Here is an 18,566-nt window from a genome sequence, read left to right as displayed (position 1 = left end):
TATAGTGTAAAAGAAATGTTAGAAAAACACATGAATACAGGTGACCTACTTCTTAACGATTTTCACCACATGCGTTTTTTTCTTTCATCTTTTTAAGTTCACTGACGCTTCTGCTGCGAGTATCTCATAAACAGCATCTCCAAGATGTGGCGATAGTACAATTGTCCAGCAGGTGTCACTGTGGAGATGTTTTCAGATCGTCTCGAAGCCTGAATATAATTCCAGCACACATGCGTGGCGTGTTTCAGTGTTTCATGAAGCCTCGCTTTGCACATCACTGCCATTAACCAGCGCACAGTGAGATTTGGAGAAGAAGAGACGTGGCTTCAGTTACAAGTTCTGCCTGTTTATTAAAAGAAATCAATTACTTACAAAAGAAAATAAGATATGTTCAATAACACTTAATGGCATTCATAAAGAAAACCGAGCTAAGCCTGAAGTTGTACAATTGCATATCATAAGTATTACTGTGTCAACGACAGGGCAAAGTAAACTGCAGCAAAAATCTTATTGAAAATCATATCAGGCTGTGAACTTCTGGGACTAAATGCACTTTTCACACACAGAAACATGCACTAGCAATGAACCTGAGATAAAACCTGCAAGTTAGGACAGTAACTTGGACATAACCTGCAGAGTAGATCAAAACCACAGCTAAGCAGAGCATAAGAGACAGCTGATGAATGCATGGGAGCACAGTGGAGTGAGCACTGAAGTAAATGGAAGTGACAAGCGTGCAAAAATGAGCTGATCTGGTGTGTTTTCATTAGTCTTGTTGAAAATGAAAATGATTAAAATGCAGTTCACTAATGTTCACTTGAGGCTCCAGTGAGTCAACCATAGACTTGATGTCCAACTTTACACCGGAAATAAACACGTTTTACAAGGGTGACAGACAGAGACCAAGACGTTTTTGTCTTTCTATCTGCAATTTCCTCCTTTATAACAAACATTCAGGGAGTTGTTTATTTCTAAAACGTAACCTATTAAGTTGTATTGAGGCTTAAAATGTGCACATTTATGGGTGTAGTTGCTGTGAATTTCCCAGGTCTGTAAAAAGACTGAAGTCTTCAAGTACAAAAACAAACCCAGGTGTGAATCCAGAGAGTCTCATGTGTGATGTGTGAGTGTAGAGTAGGTCTGGTCCTGGTCCCTGCCGGCTGGATCGAGGCTCTGGTAGGTCGAGTCTTCACGTGTAGAACCTGGAGTACAGTTCTCGTAGTGGACGTCCTGAAACAGAGACAAACTGTCTTCTTCACATAAAAAGAAGAGACTCTGACTTGGTTAAATCATTCGTGCTAGAAAGAAAGTCACCTCCATGTTTGTGCCCTCTGAGTTTGCTCTGGTCCTCAAACCTGTGGAACAAACAAAGGATGTTCCTCTGTTAGAGGGAACAATCATTCAAAGTGCACATGAGGCTGAAGATCACTGCTGCCCCTCCTGTTCTTCTGCTTAGTTGGACTTTATTAGGCTTCACTTTAGACTTTGCCTTCAGAATCAAAGACTCACATTTGCTCGAGTCTCCTCCTGTGTACTGAAGAAGTGATCCACAATAATTATTCTATTTTACAGTTTTCATGGGTCGTGTAGTCAGAATATTTTTCCTGTTTTTACTTCACACGTCTGAAGCAGAGAACATCTGGATCTGATCCTGCTGACAGTGTCCAGACTTCATGTGTGACACAGTTTAGGATTCAGTTACTTCCAGTGTTTAACATCATCTCTACAAGTCACTCCACTCTCCTCTTAGAGCCCAAAGTGGACGAGCAGGATGAAATATTTGGATGTTTGACTGCAGCTGTTTGAACAGACTTCAAGTGAAGTGAAAAAAGAGTTTTTGGTTAGAAACGAGACGTTCTGTGTGTTTCTGTGTCTCTGTTATCTTACCTCTGCTGCTCTTCCTCTTGATGCAGATTATTAGAACAGTCAGTGATGAGAGGATGATGATGAGAGCCAGAGTCAGACCCACGACCAGCAGCACATCTGCAGCAGATTGAGAAGAACAACAAGCTGAAGACATGCGTACAGTATACAGAGCTGTACAGTAAGAACTCATCAGCTACAGACTGAAATAATATGAAATAGAGTTTGTGTTATTTTAGCATTTCACAGCTTCTAAAGAACATATTCACTTCAGATTGTTTGCTAATGTCATTTGTCAAACTAAATGAAAAGCATATAACAGGACACATTAAGGAGTAATTATGATAATAATTAAACCAGTTTTCACTCAGGTTATAAAAAATCTGTCAGTGTTTCTACTCTCAGACTCATAGATGGATGTACCTGTAGATGCTGCTCTTCCAGGCTGCTCAGTGCTTCCAGTCAAAGTTAATGAAGGTGTGGAGCTTCCTGTAGTTGTGGCTGATGGTCCAGCTGCTGAACAAGAGCAGAGAGGAAAGTTTGACTTATAAATGTTTGGAGCTGTGAACAAGAAAAACACAAAGATTCAAAAATCAGCTGAGAAATCAAACGAGCCTTAAATGGATCCACTGATTGAGAAAAAACAGTTTGGCAAATTTAGTTTTAGATGAAAAAAAATGCACTAAAATAGTTTAACAATGAAATAAAATATGAATGTATGTTGAAATATCAGGTTCTTGGAAACAATAAAGACATTTCGGGACATTAATGGTCACCTGTTCATTTCCAGCTCCACACTCTTATTCCTGCTCTCCATCACAGTAACTTTACAAAATTCACACTTCAAAATAATTTTGTTTCTAAATAATTCTGTTTCTATGTTGAGATAAACTGAGTGCTGAGAGCAGCCTGAGCTGTTGGCTCACAGGGATTACTGTACAGACACTGAGCTCATTATTAGAAACTTTGCTCGTGTTTAACATGAACATCCACCACAGGAACAGCAGATATATGACAGGAAATAAGGAACAGCTGAACAGCTCCACTCTGACAACATTTGATTAACGTCAGTAAAAACTCACCGTCTGTGACAGTGACCTCAAAGTCTCTGAATGACATGCTGGAAGATCCAATCAGTAAACATCTGTACCGTCCTGAGTCAGACTTGGTCAGCTGTGTGATGCTCACATACACAACTCCTGGACCATATCTAATGTTGTATCTGTCTCTTTGACCTCTGTTATCATTTGTGTCAACAAGAAAGTTGTCTCCTCCACACGCTCCTCTGCAGAAGAACGCTGTGTTTCCAGAGAGTTTAAAGGAACATCCGACTGTGAGAGAGCTTCCAGTTTCTTTATCAAAGTGTTTCAGCTGATCATCGTTTCCATCCAGCAGTGCTGTTAAAGACACAAACGATCAATAGTTACTATCAGTGCTGAAGATGATGCAGTCTGATCAGAGTAACTCCAGTTTGATCCACAGTTACACTGGGAGCTGCCCAGTTCAACCAGTCTGACAGAGGAACTGTTGAACTAACTGAGATTTAAACGGCTTCATCATCAGACTGATTGGATTCATGAAAAATCAGCTTTTATGACAAGTATAGACTCTAAAATGTGAACACTTCATGGTTTTAAGTACATTTAAAGTCTGGATGGACTTTTGTGTTCTGAATGTGATTTTCACACATTCATTGAGGAATAAAACATTTTGCTGTGAGGGGAACTCTTGGAAAGATCAAACTGATGACACAGAAGCAAAAAGTCATCAAAGAAAATCAAAGTTACATCAGAAAATCTTCTTTCATTCATCAGCGTCTGTTTCTGACATTTCATTCACATCATTATCAGCTGACACACTCACTAATATTCACACACACTCGTGTCCCAGCTGCAGTTCATCGGTTACTTCGAGGAGTCCAAATGTAACCAACAGTTTACAGAAGAACAAACTTCAGCTTCTTTAAACCGTCAGCAGCTGTCAGTGAAAACTTTGCTTCAGAAACAGAAACTAAACATTTCCACAGCTGAAACAGAAACTCACCTTCAGCAACAACGATTCTAAACTGTCTGAATGAAGCTGGTGATGAAGATCCACCCAAACCACAGCTGTACTGTCCAGAGTCAGACTCAGTCAGATTTGAGATGCTCACAGATAAACCATTGTTTTCATATTCAATGCTGTATCTGCCTGTTTGAGCTCTGACATCAGTTGTATTAATGAGAATGTTTTCTCCTTCACATTCTTCTCTGCAGAACATCTTCCATGTTCCTGAAGAATTAAAGGAGAATCCTTCTTTAAAATCTCCTCCAATGACTCCATAGTGAAGAATCTGAGCATCGGTGACTTCAGGGTTTCCATCCTGCAGAGCTGTTGGAAACATGAACCATCAATAGTTACTGTTTGTACTTCCTGTAAGAAGCTGCAGTCTGATCACAGCATCCACACACAGACACACTGAGACTAAAGTCTGAATAACAACAATGATTCATGTCAAATACATTTTATTGTCTAAAGTGGTGGAAAATCTTCTTCCAGTCGACATGACTCAAAATATATCTGAACATGTTTCCTATGCATGAAGAAAATGACAATAAAAGATGAAGATAAACAAAATATGACATGTAAATGACTCATAACTCCTCTGTGTGGTACTTGTAGTAATTATATGTTGAGAGATTGAAGCAACAGCTCAACATGCAAGTTCTTCATGTGTTTCATCCACAGGAAGTGATGTCATCATTTAGTTTAAATGTACTGCTGGTGTCAAAGTTCAGGAAGCAACAACAAAAACAGTGATGAAGTTTTTATTTGTGACTTTGTTTTACTGAGGCTCATCGTGGGTTAAGAGTTGGGAGTTCACCTTGTAATCTGAAGGTTGCCGGTTCGAGCCCCGGCTTGGACAGTCTCGGTCGTTGTGTCCTTGGGCAAGACACTACTTTTTTTTTTTTTTTTTAAGTAACAAATACTTGCAATGAACGACATGTTATTGAGTAATTTATGACTCAATTTAAAGCTCTAAAGCCAAACTCAGCAGCTGATGTGAGTCAGTTACTTTATGTAAATGATTTCAGTTCATTCCAGCATTTAAACTCTGTGCAGTCGTATTTCTGTTCAGCTCGAACACGACAAACAGGAAGAATTAGGAAATAACTTTCCACAGAACTCTGGGTTTGAAGATGCTGACAGATTTCACTCACTGGTTTATATTTGTCTGCAGGAAGTGATGTCATTTTGTCAAATCTATGTGCACTGTGGGAGTGAACTGTGAATAGTCACAGTGAAGAAACACGAACATGTAACAGTAAAAGCAACAAAATGTGTTTTTGTCTTTCAAAGAAAAATTCATTGACTTGATCAACAAGTTTGTATTTTCAAATAATAACTGAAAGTATCAGGTGGAGTTTTTACTTTTATGTTACAGGTTATTTTGAGGAAGTAACAAACACTTGTAAGAAACCATCTTTGAAAGGACGAATCCTAAAGCCAAAGTGAGCAGCAACATGTCCATGAATGTCTCACTGTGATGGTTTCTTCTGTCCATACTGGCCACAAACACATCCATGAAATCATGAATAAAAGCAGTTTGAATGGAAGAAGCGTCCATGAAAGTGACTCATAGCTGACCATCATCATGTTTAACAACAGAAACATGTTGAAGAACGAGAGTGACAGAAAGAAAAAGTGAATGTACTCACAAAGGAAGAAGAAGCAGATCAGAGTGTGATGGACTTTCATGATGAGGCTCTGATGGTTTACTGCTGCCTCTCTTCTTCTTCACTGGAAACCAGGAACTTGTGACGCCTCACTTCTCTAACTGAAGGAGTCCCTCCTCCAAACACCACAGCACCTCTACACTCCTCCCCTCTGCATCCGTCTGTGAGTCTGCTGCAGGGCCTCAGGCTTCCTCCTTATATTTATAGTATTATGTGCAAAGTGCTGCAGAAAATACAATGATGACACTTGACTCTGTTAAATTCAGCACAGTGACCAAAACCTCCAACAATGATCATCATTCATCATGAAATCATTTCTCTTACTGTATCTGAAGATAATGAACGTTAGTTTGGGATCATTTAGAAAAACAGTTTGGGTCAAATGTTAGAAAAGAGTCAGACTTTCTTTCTTCTCACAGTTTGTTTAACATGAGTTTGAATCTTTGAACATTTAAATACATCTATTAACAGAATATGAAAGAACAACAGTTCTGATATTATATCAAACATTTCAATCACCTTGTGGTTCAAAGTGGTATTACATGACAGCACAGCCTCATGTAATACCACTTTGAACCACAAGGTGATACATGAGTCAGTAGCTTTGTCTCCATTCAGGGGGCTGCATCCTTCGGAGGACCCGGCCTTCTCGGTCTACGTGGGCCGGGTCCTCCGAAAGCTGAGAAGGGCTGAAGTGCGAGCTGGGAAATGGGGAAACATGCCAGGAGTTCGCTGTTCTCGCCAGCTCTAGTGACCCTTGACCTCCAGGTCAGCTATCGAGCTGGTGGGTAACAGACGTCAAAAACATTGGAGCACTTTGGCAAATATGCGATGTCTTGATAAAGTCACACAGTTTACACAGCTACATTCTCGCCTTTAACTTTGTTAATAGAAAAAATGTTTTGACGGAATAACGTCCATGCTCATCTGTTTGTCAGCTACAACTTTGACTAGATTACATTTTAAATCAGCTGTAATCTGATATTTGTGGCCTACCAGAGACTGAGAGAGAGCAACTTATGTTTTTGGAAACATTTGCTGTATTTTGAAGTGTTGCTGAATTCCAGTGTAAGGCTGAGGGTTTATCTGTTTATCTGTTTATCCTCGTCTGTGTTCGCATTATGTTCCACGGTTGATGTACCTGATGTTTGTTCCAGAACCACACCCACTGTTATACACTCTGAATGAGGCAATAAAGGGAATCATCTTCCTATTGCTGCCTGGCTTCATTCTGTTAAAGACTTTATTCTTTCCCCCTGAAAGGAGACCTCACTGTGATGGTTACTTTGATGGACTGTCTAATCTTGAAGAATTTGTCTCAACTTATTGAACTGGCCATGATTAGGAGCCAGCAAATTGGGACCAGGTTATCTGAATCCTGCTAAAAATACAGATACACAGAAAAGTGTTTCAGTTACGACTGCCTCTAGAAATGACGCCTCCTGTTGTTTGTGCGCTCGGATTTTCTTTCCCTAAAACCAGACGGCCTGTTTTCTGTTTGATGTAATCAGAGGACTACCTGCTTGGTGTTTGTAGGCAACTGTCCCAGGTTCATGTTTCATGGTAAAAAAAAGTTTCAACCGTATTTCAGTATGATTGAAACTGAACTGATTATGACAGGAGACCTACAGTTTAATGTTGTTTAAGCACATATGTTATGAATTTTATAAATCAACAGGATGAAGGAACAAATCAAACTCATTCTAAATATTCTACAAGCTCTCGCATTTCTCAACATTGTTACCTTCAGACTAATGTATGACGATGGAGCTCTTTCTCAGTTTGAGACAAATGTCCCAGACAGGTCTAGCCCACTGTTCTTCCTCTAATTTCACAACATCAAAAACCTCAAAGTGCTGACTGACTGCTAAATACATCTGTAAAATCTGTCATAGGACCACTAATTTCTTTTATTTGCATCGGTGTGAAGGGAACTTCTCTGTATGTAATGACGCTGTCTGCAGCCAGCAGATGCCTGTTTACTGTGTGCTGAATAGGGATGGGTATTGATAAGATTTTCACGATTCCGATTCCATTTTCGATTCTGTTTAACGATTCGATTCTTTTTAAAAGGAGAACACTGAGGTCGATTAGCTCAGAACTTTGTTTTATATCTTCTCTTTGAACAAGATAGAAATTTAGGAGTAACATGGCCTTACAAACCCAACAGTGAGATCTTAACAGATCTAACCTACGGCTCTTCAATGGGGTGTCACAGGGTCCCCAGGAAAAAAAATTGTGAATGTAAAATAATAAAATAAATATTCTTCTGTAGCGGGGGGTCACGTGACGTCAATGGTGGAGTAGCTGTGTTTCTCGCCCGCTCCCGCAGCTTGGCATTTGTTTAGGCCTTTATATATGTCTTATTCGGTTAAAGTCTCTGTTTATTTCGACTTTTAAACTTCGTACGATGCCAAGCACCCAGAAGAAGCTCAACCTCGGGTCAAAACCGGGCAAATCCGGAGAAAATCACCCTCCGCTCAGCGACCATGCTGCAGCGGTAATGGCGGAGGCCCAGTCGTCCCCACTTCCCGGCCAAATGGACGTCGACAAATTGGTGGAGAGGATATCGGCGGAGGTGCTGAAGGCTGTGGAGGCCTCCTTTGAGAAGAAGATTGACCCAGTTCTGAAAAGACTGGAAACATGCGCAGCTAACATCTCTGCATTGGATGTTAAAATGAAGGAGGCAGAGGCGCGTATATCAACGCAGGAAGATGTTACAGCGGGATATGGCGCCAAGATTTCTGAAGTGGAGCTTAAGCTGGAGGCCGCTTTGGATAAGATTGATGACTTGGAGAACAGGAGCCGGCGGTGTAACATACGTGTTATTGGGCTACCCGAAGGCAGTGAAGGTACCAACCCTGTGTCTTTTTTCAAAACGTGGTTACCGGAGTTGGTGGCTGTGAGTTTCAAGGGCGGTGCTGTTAAAATTGATCGCTGCCACCGGGTGCTTGCACGCCTCCCTTCCAGTGCCCAGCGGCCCCGCGCGGTCATCATAAAGCTCCACAACTTCCAGGATAAAGCACGGATCATGCAAGCGGCTAGGAGGAAGCAGTCCTTATTTCATAACGGCATTCCTATTATGATATTCGAGGACTTCTCCGCCGCTGTTCTGAAGAAACGCCAGGGATTCTACCACGTCAAACAACGCCTCAGGGAAATGGGTGTCCCCTTCGCCATGATGTACCCGGCTGTCCTTAGGATCAAGATCGATGGCCAGGAGAAATCTTTTAGAACTCCAGAAGCAGTCTCAGCTTACCTGGATAACGTGCCTCAAGGGGCGGGACCGCGCTCATCCTCAGTGGCTCCAGCGGACTGTTGATCTGTGCTCCGGTCCCATACGTGAGGCATTCGCCAATCCCTCGTCTCCTCCTTTCCTTTTTTCCTGTTTATTATTATTGTTATTTTTTCTGTTTGTTTTCTTTTTTTCTTTTCGGGTCTGCACGGAGATAATAACCCTATACATATAGACTATTTTATTTAGCCATTTATAATCCGAATCCTTGTTTTAGCTGCGGGTGGGCAGCTATTTCACGTTACTGATTAAGAAAAGACTCGTACTCTGGTCCAGCATCTTTCTATGTCCAAGTTGGAAAGTTTGCTTGCGCCCCCTGCTGGGCGTTGGAGACCTTTGTCTGACCTCCATACTCACTGGTTTCTTGACGGTTCTGTTTCTTGTAAATAGTTTTTTGTTAATTGTTAGCAAAGCAGGACGTTTGTTTTTCTATGTGTATTTTACTTGCCACTGGTGTTGTAGAGCAGTGTTTGGGAGCCCTACATATCAGCTATGCTTTGGTCACCTGAGCGTGGTTCCATGCTTATTTCAAATATTGTATGATAAGTGATAATTCAGTGTTAAATGTTTGTTCCTGGAATGTAGGAGGTATACATAACCCTATCAAACGGAAAAAAATATTGAGTTTTCTTAAGAGGGAGAATGTCCATGTTGCCTTGTTGCAAGAAACTCACCTGTCTCCTCAGGAGCATCTAAAACTGAAACGTGATTGGGTCGGTCAAGTTTTTAGTTCCTCCTTTACGAGTAAGAGCCGCGGCGCATCCATTTTAATACATAAACACCTACCGCTGATAGTTGACCAAACAATTTGTGATAAGTCTGGTAGATATGTTTCCTTAAAGGGCACCCTAGGTGGTCAGGCGGTGTCATTTCTGAATATTTACTTTCCACCGGTACAGTCTAACGACTTTATTGCTCATACTTTCTCTTCCTTTTCTGACTGGGTTTTTGATAATTCTGTGATAGCCGGTGATTTTAACTGTTATTTTTCTACAACTAAGGACAGATCCCCTCCTAAACAAATTCAAATGTCTACGAGGGCCAAAGCACTTTTAGATACTTGTAACGAACTTGATCTGGTTGATACCTGGCGGACCCTTCATCCTAACGATAAAGAATTTACTTTTTTTCCCGGTCTTCATAGAACAAGTAGTAGAATCGATCTCGTCTTCACCCCCAAACAATCGTTGGGAAACATTTTGAGATGTACAATAGGCGATATTATTATATCAGATCATGCGCCGGTTTTTGTTCAGCTAAGTGATCTAAATCCTGTCCCTCGGTCTCATACCTGGAGATTTAACAATTTTTTGATTCACGACCCAAAATTCGAAATATTTTTAAATGATCAGCTTGAACATTTTTTAAAGGTTAATGCAACCCCTGAAGTTTCTCCAGGCCTGCTTTGGGACACCCTGAAGGCTTACACCCGTGGGCTGATTATATCATATTCAGCAGGCCAGAAGCGGAAAAATCAGATGGAACAACGGAAATTAGAACTGGAATTGCACAAACTGCAAGCTGAACATAATGAATCACCTTCAGAGCAATTAAGGAATGAAATTCAGGTGGTTAAAACAGCTTTGGAGGCACTATTGACAAGAAAGGCTGAGAAATCTCTTTTCTTCATGAGGCAGAGGTTATATGAGTTTGCTAATAAACCTAACCGCTATCTGGCCAATCTTCTTCATAATAAGGGTGCTGGTTGTAATATCCCATGTGTTAGAGACTCATCTGGTTTACCTAAATATGACAATTTAATTATTAATGATACTTTTAAAACTTTTTATAAGCAGTTATATACCTCCCAGTTTAAATCAACATTGGAACAAGGTATGCATCACTTCTTCTTAGGACTAAATTTACCTAAAGTTACTGAAATCCAAAGGGATGATTTATGTAAACCTATAACGCAAAGTGAAATTCTGAAAGTTATTCAGATGCTTCCAAATAACAAAGCCCCGGGTCCAGACGGGTTCACGGGGGAATTTTTTAAGAAATTTAGTAAGATTCTGACTTCCCCACTGTATAAGATGCTTCTGTCCTCTTTTGAGGCAGGCACTCTCCCCCCCCTCCTTAATGGAGGCTAATATTTCGCTAATTTTGAAGAAGGGGAAACCTCCTGAAGAATGCGCTTCTTATAGGCCTATATCTGTTTTAAATCTTGATTTGAAGATACTTGCTAAGGTCCTAGCTATACGTCTTGAGCCAATACTACCTTCGATCGTTAAGAATGATCAAACTGGTTTTATACGGGGGCGGTATTCCGCACATAGCGTGAGGCGCCTACTTAACATTATTCAGCACTCATCTTTGTTTAACCCTGAGGCTCTAGTCATCTCACTTGATGCTGAAAAGGCCTTTGACCGTCTGGAATGGCCGTTTCTTCTTTTCACACTTCAAGAATTTGGTTTAGGTGACAACTTTGTTAAATGGATCCAGATCCTTTATACTTCTCCTCTTTCGGCAGTGATTACCAATGGTTATAGGTCGGACAATTTCAGTATTGAACGTGGCAGTCGGCAGGGCTGTCCGCTGAGCCCTTTGTTATTCGCCCTGGCTATGGAACCCCTTGCCACAGCCATTAGGAAGGATGCTGCTATTGAAGGACTCTGTTTGAACAATTCTCAACATAAGATTTCACTTTATGCAGATGACGTCTTAATTTTTCTAAATTCTCCTGCTCACTCAATTCCTAGATTAGTTGCGTTAATTTCCCAATACGGCTCCTTCTCAGGCTACAAGATCAATTTTTCTAAAAGTGAGGCTATGCCCCTCTCTGTTCTGAATGAGGTTGATCCAAACATTTCTCAGCCTTTTCGTTGGTCTCCCTCCGGTTTCACTTATTTAGGAGTAAATATTTCACCGAATCTAAAAGAAATGTATAGTCTGAACTGCACCCCTTTAATTCAGACCATCAGTCGCGATTTGGATAGGTGGTGCAGCCTCCCTCTGTCTCTCTTAGGTCGTATTCATCTGGTCAAGATGAATATCCTCCCTCGCCTCTTGTAGTTATTCCAGATGTTACCGCTTGCTCTGTCCAAAAAGGTTTTGTCGAAATTAAATGGTTCAATTATTTCTTTTATATGGCGTAAGAAAAGACCTAGGCTGAGATACCGTTTTCTGTGTTTGCCTGTTCAGAAAGGCGGTCTTGCCGCTCCCTCCTTCCTACAATACCTCTTGGCTGCACAGTTTAAATTTCTTACAGAATGGTTTATGGACGATCAGGATTCCATTTACCTCAGCGCTGAGTCCACTTCTTTAAAGGGTCTTCCGTTGCGGAACCTGCTATATATTTCCTCAGGTAAAGCCACAGTTCTAACACGAGATAATATGGTGCTAAAGAATATGCTCATTATTTGGCGCAAAGTCAGGCGCCTGGAAGGATATTATAATTGTTTCTCCCTTCTTACTCCTATTCATGAAAACCCTGACTTCTTACCTGGTCTTCGGGCTGGTTTTGCGGACTGGTCTCAAAAAGGGATTAATACAGTGGGTGATCTTGTTCATGAGAACTCTCTTCTTACTTTTACTCAACTGAAAAGCAAGTTTGGTCTGACCAATAAGGATTTTTTGAAGTACTTTCAGGTAAAGCACTATATTACTTCTAAATTGAAGGATTTTAATGGAGGGTTTGGTCTTTCTCCTATAGAATCACTCATGGTAAAAACTACCCAACTAAAATGTATCACTAAAAAGATTTATAACATTATGTCTGATCTTAGAATGGATAACTCTAACAAAATCAAGGGCCAATGGGAATCAGACGTAGGCGCTATAGATGCTGAAGCTTGGGATGAGTTGTGCTGTCGTCCTTTTAAAGCCTTGGCATCTAATTCTATTTGGGAAAGGCAGTTTAAACTTATAAATAGGCTTTATATTACACCTGAGAAGAGACACAGAATGTTTCCAGCTTTGCCTAATCTCTGTAACAAATGTCAGTCTGCTGTTGGTTCCTTTTTTCATTGTCTGTGGAGCTGCCCTGTTATTCTACAGTTTTGGAGATCACTCATAGATAAGCTATGTACTATATTTAATTGCCGACTGCATCTGGGTCCAAGGACTTGCTTGTTAGGACTAAATGATGAGCTACCTGCCGGCTTTCGCAGCAAAGATCTCCTTCACATACTGCTACACTATGCTCGAAAGTGCATTATGGTACTGTGGATTTCTGATAAGGCTCCATCTGTCAACCAGTGGCTACAGTCTGTGATATGTATTGTGCCAATGGAAGCCTTCTCTACAGCACTTAAGGACAAACCTTTCCTTTTCTGTCGCATATGGGACCCTTTTTTGGCCCATCTGGACACTCCTTCTGCAGAGAGGTTGAAATCGGGCTTACGGGATTTAGCCTGGCAACAAAGGGACGATTGTTAACCTTTTTCATTGTTTATTACTATTGCTGTTGGCTTTTTCTTTCTGCCTCCCACGTCCTGCTATACATGTAGATGCATCTTTGTCCTGTGTATGTATATGCTGGTAACTGCTGTTTTCCTGCTTTGCAATTAAAAGTTCAATTTAAAAAAAAAAAAAAAAAAAAAATTCTTCTGTAGCAATTACACAAGAATATCCAATAATGTCCCTGCCTACAATTAAACACATTCACTTACCAAAAATCAGGGGCATCTGCTGTGGCAAATGGGTGCAAGCCTTTTACCACAAACTTAGTCACTGCTCGGTGACATTCGTCTATCCTGGCCTGAAAGGAGACGCTACCGGTAGACTGTAGCAAGAACTGCCAGCATCTGAGCCAGACTCTGTCTGTCTCATCATGGTCACCTAAATGCACAGTAATGGCAGGTTTGTAATAAGGCAGATCGCGCTAACATAATATACACTGTTGTTGATTATTTACCTGCCGCATTAACGGGAGAGGACGTGCAAACGTTACCGCTGCTGCTGGGTTGAGATTCACGAGTCCGGAGCGGAATTAAAAACACGACATTCATTTAAGGTCATCGCGTATTTTGTGAGCAAATGCTTTTGCATATTCGTAGTGTTTCCTCCCTTAAATGAAATATCTACTTTGCAAGTATTGCAAGTTGCCCTGTTGTCATCCGTTCTCGTAAAGTGTAACCAAACTTTTTAGCGTTTGAGCCGCCATGTTTCCTGCCAGGTAAATGACGCTCCGCAACATGGTGACGTCATTCGGGGCGACTGGAATCGATAAGGGAATCGTTTGCAAAAATGGCAAACAATTCCAAGGAATTGAAACAGTGGGAACCGGTTCTCAACAAGAACCGGTTTTCGACACCCATCCCTAGTGCTGAATCACTCCACCCTGTCTTTCTGTAGGCCTGTTTGTGTGGCAGGTCTCATGTGCAGGTACTGGAGGGTTAGTGCAGCTCGATTTCCACCAGTGACACTGACAACATCTGGCTGGTTCCCCTCCCTGAGACACTTTTTGAGTTTTGCTTTGGGTTCTTGAATCAAACAGCACTGTGTGCAGCATTTCTTCACCCACACACTCGTTTACTGCTGATTATACTGACTAGACTCACCATGGTTATCACTCTATCCAATGGCTGTTAATAGCAGTTATCACTGCCAAGTATGGCTCAGATTGGCCCTCCTGTTCTGCAGCTTCACCCCAGCACAGTCTATCATCCAGTTCCTGGGGCTTCTCCTGAACCTGCTCCTTCACCCGTCCCTGTTCCCGGGGTGAGAGCGACCAGCGCCCGGCCCGGCCCTGCACCCGCGCCAGTTCCTCAGGTGGGGACAGCTGTAGGGCTGCAGCTATTGATTATTTTAGTAATGGAGTAATTATTTTTAAAATGTGCTGTTCAAATGAAGCTGACTTGACTTGAATATTAATACTGAGTTGACAGAATCCATGTGTGTTGCATAAAGACATAAAAAGTTAAGACTTTACAGATATACATGTATCTGATAACAGGAGTTCTAAACTAAAACTTCCGTTACGTTACTCAATGAGAGTAACGTATTCTGAATACTTTGGATTACTTAATATATTATCATGCTGTTTACAACTACATGAATGTACTATTGCTGTGATTTATTACTGTTACTGAAGGTCCGCGGCTCCGAACCGTAGTAAAGGGACCTCTGGCTAATACGGTGGGTTCATGTCGGGCTCGTAGCTGAAAACTAGCTTTACTTTGTTGTCTGGGTCAACTTTGCTAGCAGAGACAGAGAGAGGCGTTGAAAGGCTGCTCCAACAGAACTTATTGTTTCAGAGGAAAACACGAACACGGTGTACAGTCGAGTCTTAATAGCTTACTTACAACTGGGCTCGTCAGGCTCTCTTCTTGGCTGCAGTGGTTATTATTATATTTACATGCTTCCAGCTCCCGTTTCTGCTCGATGACAGCTCGTACTTTTCCTTTTTCTCCCTCCCTCGCTCACAGACACATAACGGGTAGTGATGTGCGGATCGATCCTGAAATATCGATTCCTCCGATACCAATCATTTATGTTCTAGAATCGATTCTCACATTAAAATATCGATATTTTAGTAATTTAGGGTAAATTTGTAGTTTATCATTAACAGGAACACAGTGGAAAGAAACTATAACATTCGGATTGTCTACATTCAAAGGAACTACTTCCTCTTCCGCCTTTCATAGTCATGTGCGAAATATGGCTGTCTGTCTCGCAGCCCTTTGGCGTGCGCACTCACAACAATGGCTGAGCGTAATTGGAGTCATGTGCGAACGTATTTTACCTCCACAAAAGCTGAAACGTGGTTTGCGATACATGTGGCAAAAACGTGAGGTGTTGTGGCCACACTAGGGAGATATTCAAAAGGGCTGTTGGGGGGATAAATACATTTTACAGTGTTTATTTATCGGATAAAATACGTTAAATGTCCGGAAACAGCGGGGGTGTCCAAATTCAGAGGCTGCTTCCACCTGAGGACCCGGCCTTCGCGGTCTAAAGACAGCCGGGTAGTACGTCATGAGCTCCCTCGGTGGAGTGAAACTCTGCAGTCTGCTCCTTGCTATCTAAAATATAACCGGGCACTAGCGTAAACTCTCGACCGTCTCACACTTTGTTTAATCAGTTTTCTGTTTGACGTTTATTCAGCTGTGTGAAAACCCAGAGGAACCCTCCCGAGGGATTAATAAAGTTAAATTTAATTTGATCTAATCTAATAACTTTAATCTCAGCCAAACTGATTTACAAATAAAACACTGAAAAAGCCAAACAATAACATTTTTAAGCTATCAAAGTGACTTATATATCATGCTTAACCTTGCTTGGGTCTTGGGGGGAAAGCGAGTGCCTCACTCATGTTATTGCCTGGCCCTAGACGGGTCGTAACAAACCCGAGTAGCGAAAGACCGCGGGGTTTGAAAACGATGTGTCGGTCGGCTCAGATATTTGAAGTTCACACAGCTACATTCTCACCTGAAAATATGTTAAAAGTTTTTTTACGACCCAGGAAGAGAAATAAGAGTAATATTAAAGCTAAGTTGCTGCCGACATTGTTAGAGACTGGAATTGGCTGGGCCGCGCTATGAATTCTGCAATATGGTTTTTCAATTTTGTTGTCCGGGTGGAAAATCGGGAGAAATTTGGGAGAATGGTGGCTCCGGGAGATTTTCGGGAGGGGCACTGAAATTTGGGATTCTCCTGGAAAAATCAAGAGGGTTGGCATGTATGGTGGTGGCAACATCACAAACCTTGTCAAACACCTCAGAGCAAATCATATCACAGAATATGACGAGCGTATGTTGAGGTGAACTGAAGAGGAGGACAGGGACAGGTGCTGCTAGGGCGAGACAGACGTCTCTCACGGAGTCCTTTAGTGCTGTAGGCAGGCAACATGTTCAAATAGCACACAACTTCAGTTTTTTTTTTATTTCTATGTGATTAACTCTGCATTATTAAGTGATAAGAACAAGTAATCTGATGTCCTGTAATCATTAGGACGCTATAATTTGAGATACAATAAATAAAATACATTTTTTTACAAAGTATCGGTATCGGATCAGTATCGTCGATACCACCCTGAATATTACTTGGTATCGGATCGGAAAGGCCCCTATGAAAAAAACACAGAGGGAACAGTTTACCCTGCCCGGGATAGGGTTACCGGGGCCCCGCCCTGGAGCCAGGCCCGGGGAGGATGCCCGAGGGCGAACGTCTGGTGGCCGGGCCTTAGTCCATGGGGCCCGGCCGGGCACAGCCCGAAGAGGAGACATGGGCCCATCCTCCCGCAGGCCCACCACCCGCAGGAGGCGCCATAGGGGTCGGGTGCATTGTGTGCCGGGTGGCGGCCAGGAGCGGAGGCCCTGGCGGACTGACCCCCGGCTGCCAAGACTGGCAATAGGGACATGGAATGTCACCTCTCTGGTGGGGAAGGAGCCTGAGTTAGTGCGTGAGGTTGAGAGGTACCGGCTAGATATAGTCGGGCTCACCTCTACGCACGGCTTGGGCTCTGGAACCAGTCTCCTGGAGAGGGGCTGGACTCTGTCTCAGTCTGGAGTTGCCCCTGGTGAGAGGCGGCGGGCTGGGGTGGGTATTTTAATATCCCCTCGGCTTGCTGCCGGTACGTTGGGGTTTTTCCCGGTGGACGAGAGGGTTTGTTCCCTGCGCCTTAGGGTCGGGGAACGGGTCCTGACTGTCATCTGCGCTTATGCGCCGAGTGGCAGTTCGGAGTACCCAGCCTTCTTAGAGTCCCTGGGGGGGTGCTGGAAGGTGCTCCACCTGGAGACTCTGTTGTCCTGCTGGGAGACTTCAATGCTCACGTGGGTAACGACAGCGAGACCTGGAGGGGCGTGATTGGGAGGAACGGCCTCCCTGATCTGAACCCGAGCGGTGCTTTGTTATTGGACTTCTGTGCTAATCACAGTTTGGCCATAACGAACACCTTGTTCGAACATAAGAGTGTCCATAAGTGCACGTGGCACCAGGACGCTCTAGGCCGTAGGTCGATGATCGATTTTGTAATCGTATCACCAGACCTGCGACCATATGTTCTGGACACTCGGGTAAAGAGAGGGGCTGAGCTGTCAACTGATCACCACCTGGTGGTGAGTTGGATCAGGTGGCGGGGGAGGACGCTGGACAGACCTGGTGCACCTAAACGTGTAGTGAGGGTGTGCTGGGAACGACTAGCAGAGGCCCCAGTCCGCGAGATCTTCAACGCACACCTCCGGCAGAGCTTCAACAGCATTCCGAGGGAGGCGGGGGACATCGAGTCCGAATGGACCATGTTCAGCGCCTCCATTGCCGAAGCTGCTGCATTGAGCTGCGGCCGCAAGGTGGTTGGTGCCTGCCGTGGTGGTAATCCCCGAACCAAATGGTGGACACCAGAGGTGACGGGAGCCACCAGGCTGAAGAAGGAGTCCTATCGGGCTTGGTTAGCCTGTGGGACTCCGGAGGCAGCCGACAGGTATCGACAGGCCAAGCGGAATGCGGCTCGGGCAGTGGCTGAAGCAAAAACTCGGGTGTGGGAGGAGTTCGGAGAGGCCATGGAAAAAGACTTTCGGACTGCCTCGAAGAGGTTCTGGCAAACCGTCAGGCGTCTCAGGAGGGGAAAGCGGTGCTCTACCTGCACTGTGTATAGTGCTGGCGGAGCGCTGCTGACGTCGACTGAGAAAATTGTCAGGCGGTGGAAGGAATACTTCGAGGACCTCCTTAATCCCACTGACGCGTCTTCCAAGGAGGAAGCAGAGTCTGGGGATGAGGGGAATGACCCGCCAATTTCTGGGGGCGAGGTCACT

General features: G+C 43.1%; 1 protein-coding gene across 5 annotated transcripts; it reads right to left on the bottom strand.

The window, feature by feature from the left end:
• Window positions 1–342: 342 nt before the first annotated feature.
• On the bottom strand, window positions 343–14,783 carry LOC148097061 (fibroblast growth factor receptor 4-like). 5 transcript variants are annotated; one of them, XM_087833378.1, is made up of 8 exons: window positions 14,376–14,783; window positions 5,562–5,802; window positions 3,907–4,233; window positions 2,946–3,260; window positions 2,287–2,424; window positions 1,888–1,983; window positions 1,315–1,355; window positions 343–1,230 (listed from the first exon to the last, which is right to left on the bottom strand). In XM_087833378.1, exons 2-8 carry the CDS (start codon window positions 5,599–5,601, stop codon window positions 1,111–1,113), a joined length of 1,077 nt encoding a protein of 358 aa, XP_087689504.1. In that variant the 5' UTR covers window positions 5,602–5,802; window positions 14,376–14,783; the 3' UTR covers window positions 343–1,110. The 5 variants fall into 5 exon arrangements, with proteins under 5 accessions (XP_087689504.1, XP_087689500.1, XP_087689501.1 ...); XM_087833374.1 differs by having other exon boundaries at window positions 2,287–2,379; XM_087833375.1 differs by having other exon boundaries at window positions 2,287–2,376.
• Between the last annotated feature and the right edge of the window lie 3,783 nt (window positions 14,784–18,566).

The sequence above is a fragment of the Neolamprologus brichardi genome, chromosome 20, assembly GCF_056152115.1.
Source record: "Neolamprologus brichardi isolate AB-2024 chromosome 20, ASM5615211v1, whole genome shotgun sequence".
NCBI lineage: Eukaryota > Metazoa > Chordata > Actinopteri > Cichliformes > Cichlidae > Neolamprologus > Neolamprologus brichardi.
This window is presented reverse-complemented; position numbering and strand designations above follow the sequence as displayed.

Coding starts and splice junctions, on each gene's coding strand:
- LOC148097061 (XM_087833378.1), bottom strand. CDS start 5,601: ATGAAAGTCCATCACACTCTGATCTGCTTCTTCTTCCTTT. Junction 1,984..2,286: donor TGGAAGAGCAGCATCTACAG/GTACATCCATCT, acceptor AATCTGCTGCAG/ATGTGCTGCTGGTCGTGGGT. Junction 1,356..1,887: donor CAAGAGGAAGAGCAGCAGAG/GTAAGATAACAG, acceptor TTTGTTCCACAG/GTTTGAGGACCAGAGCAAAC.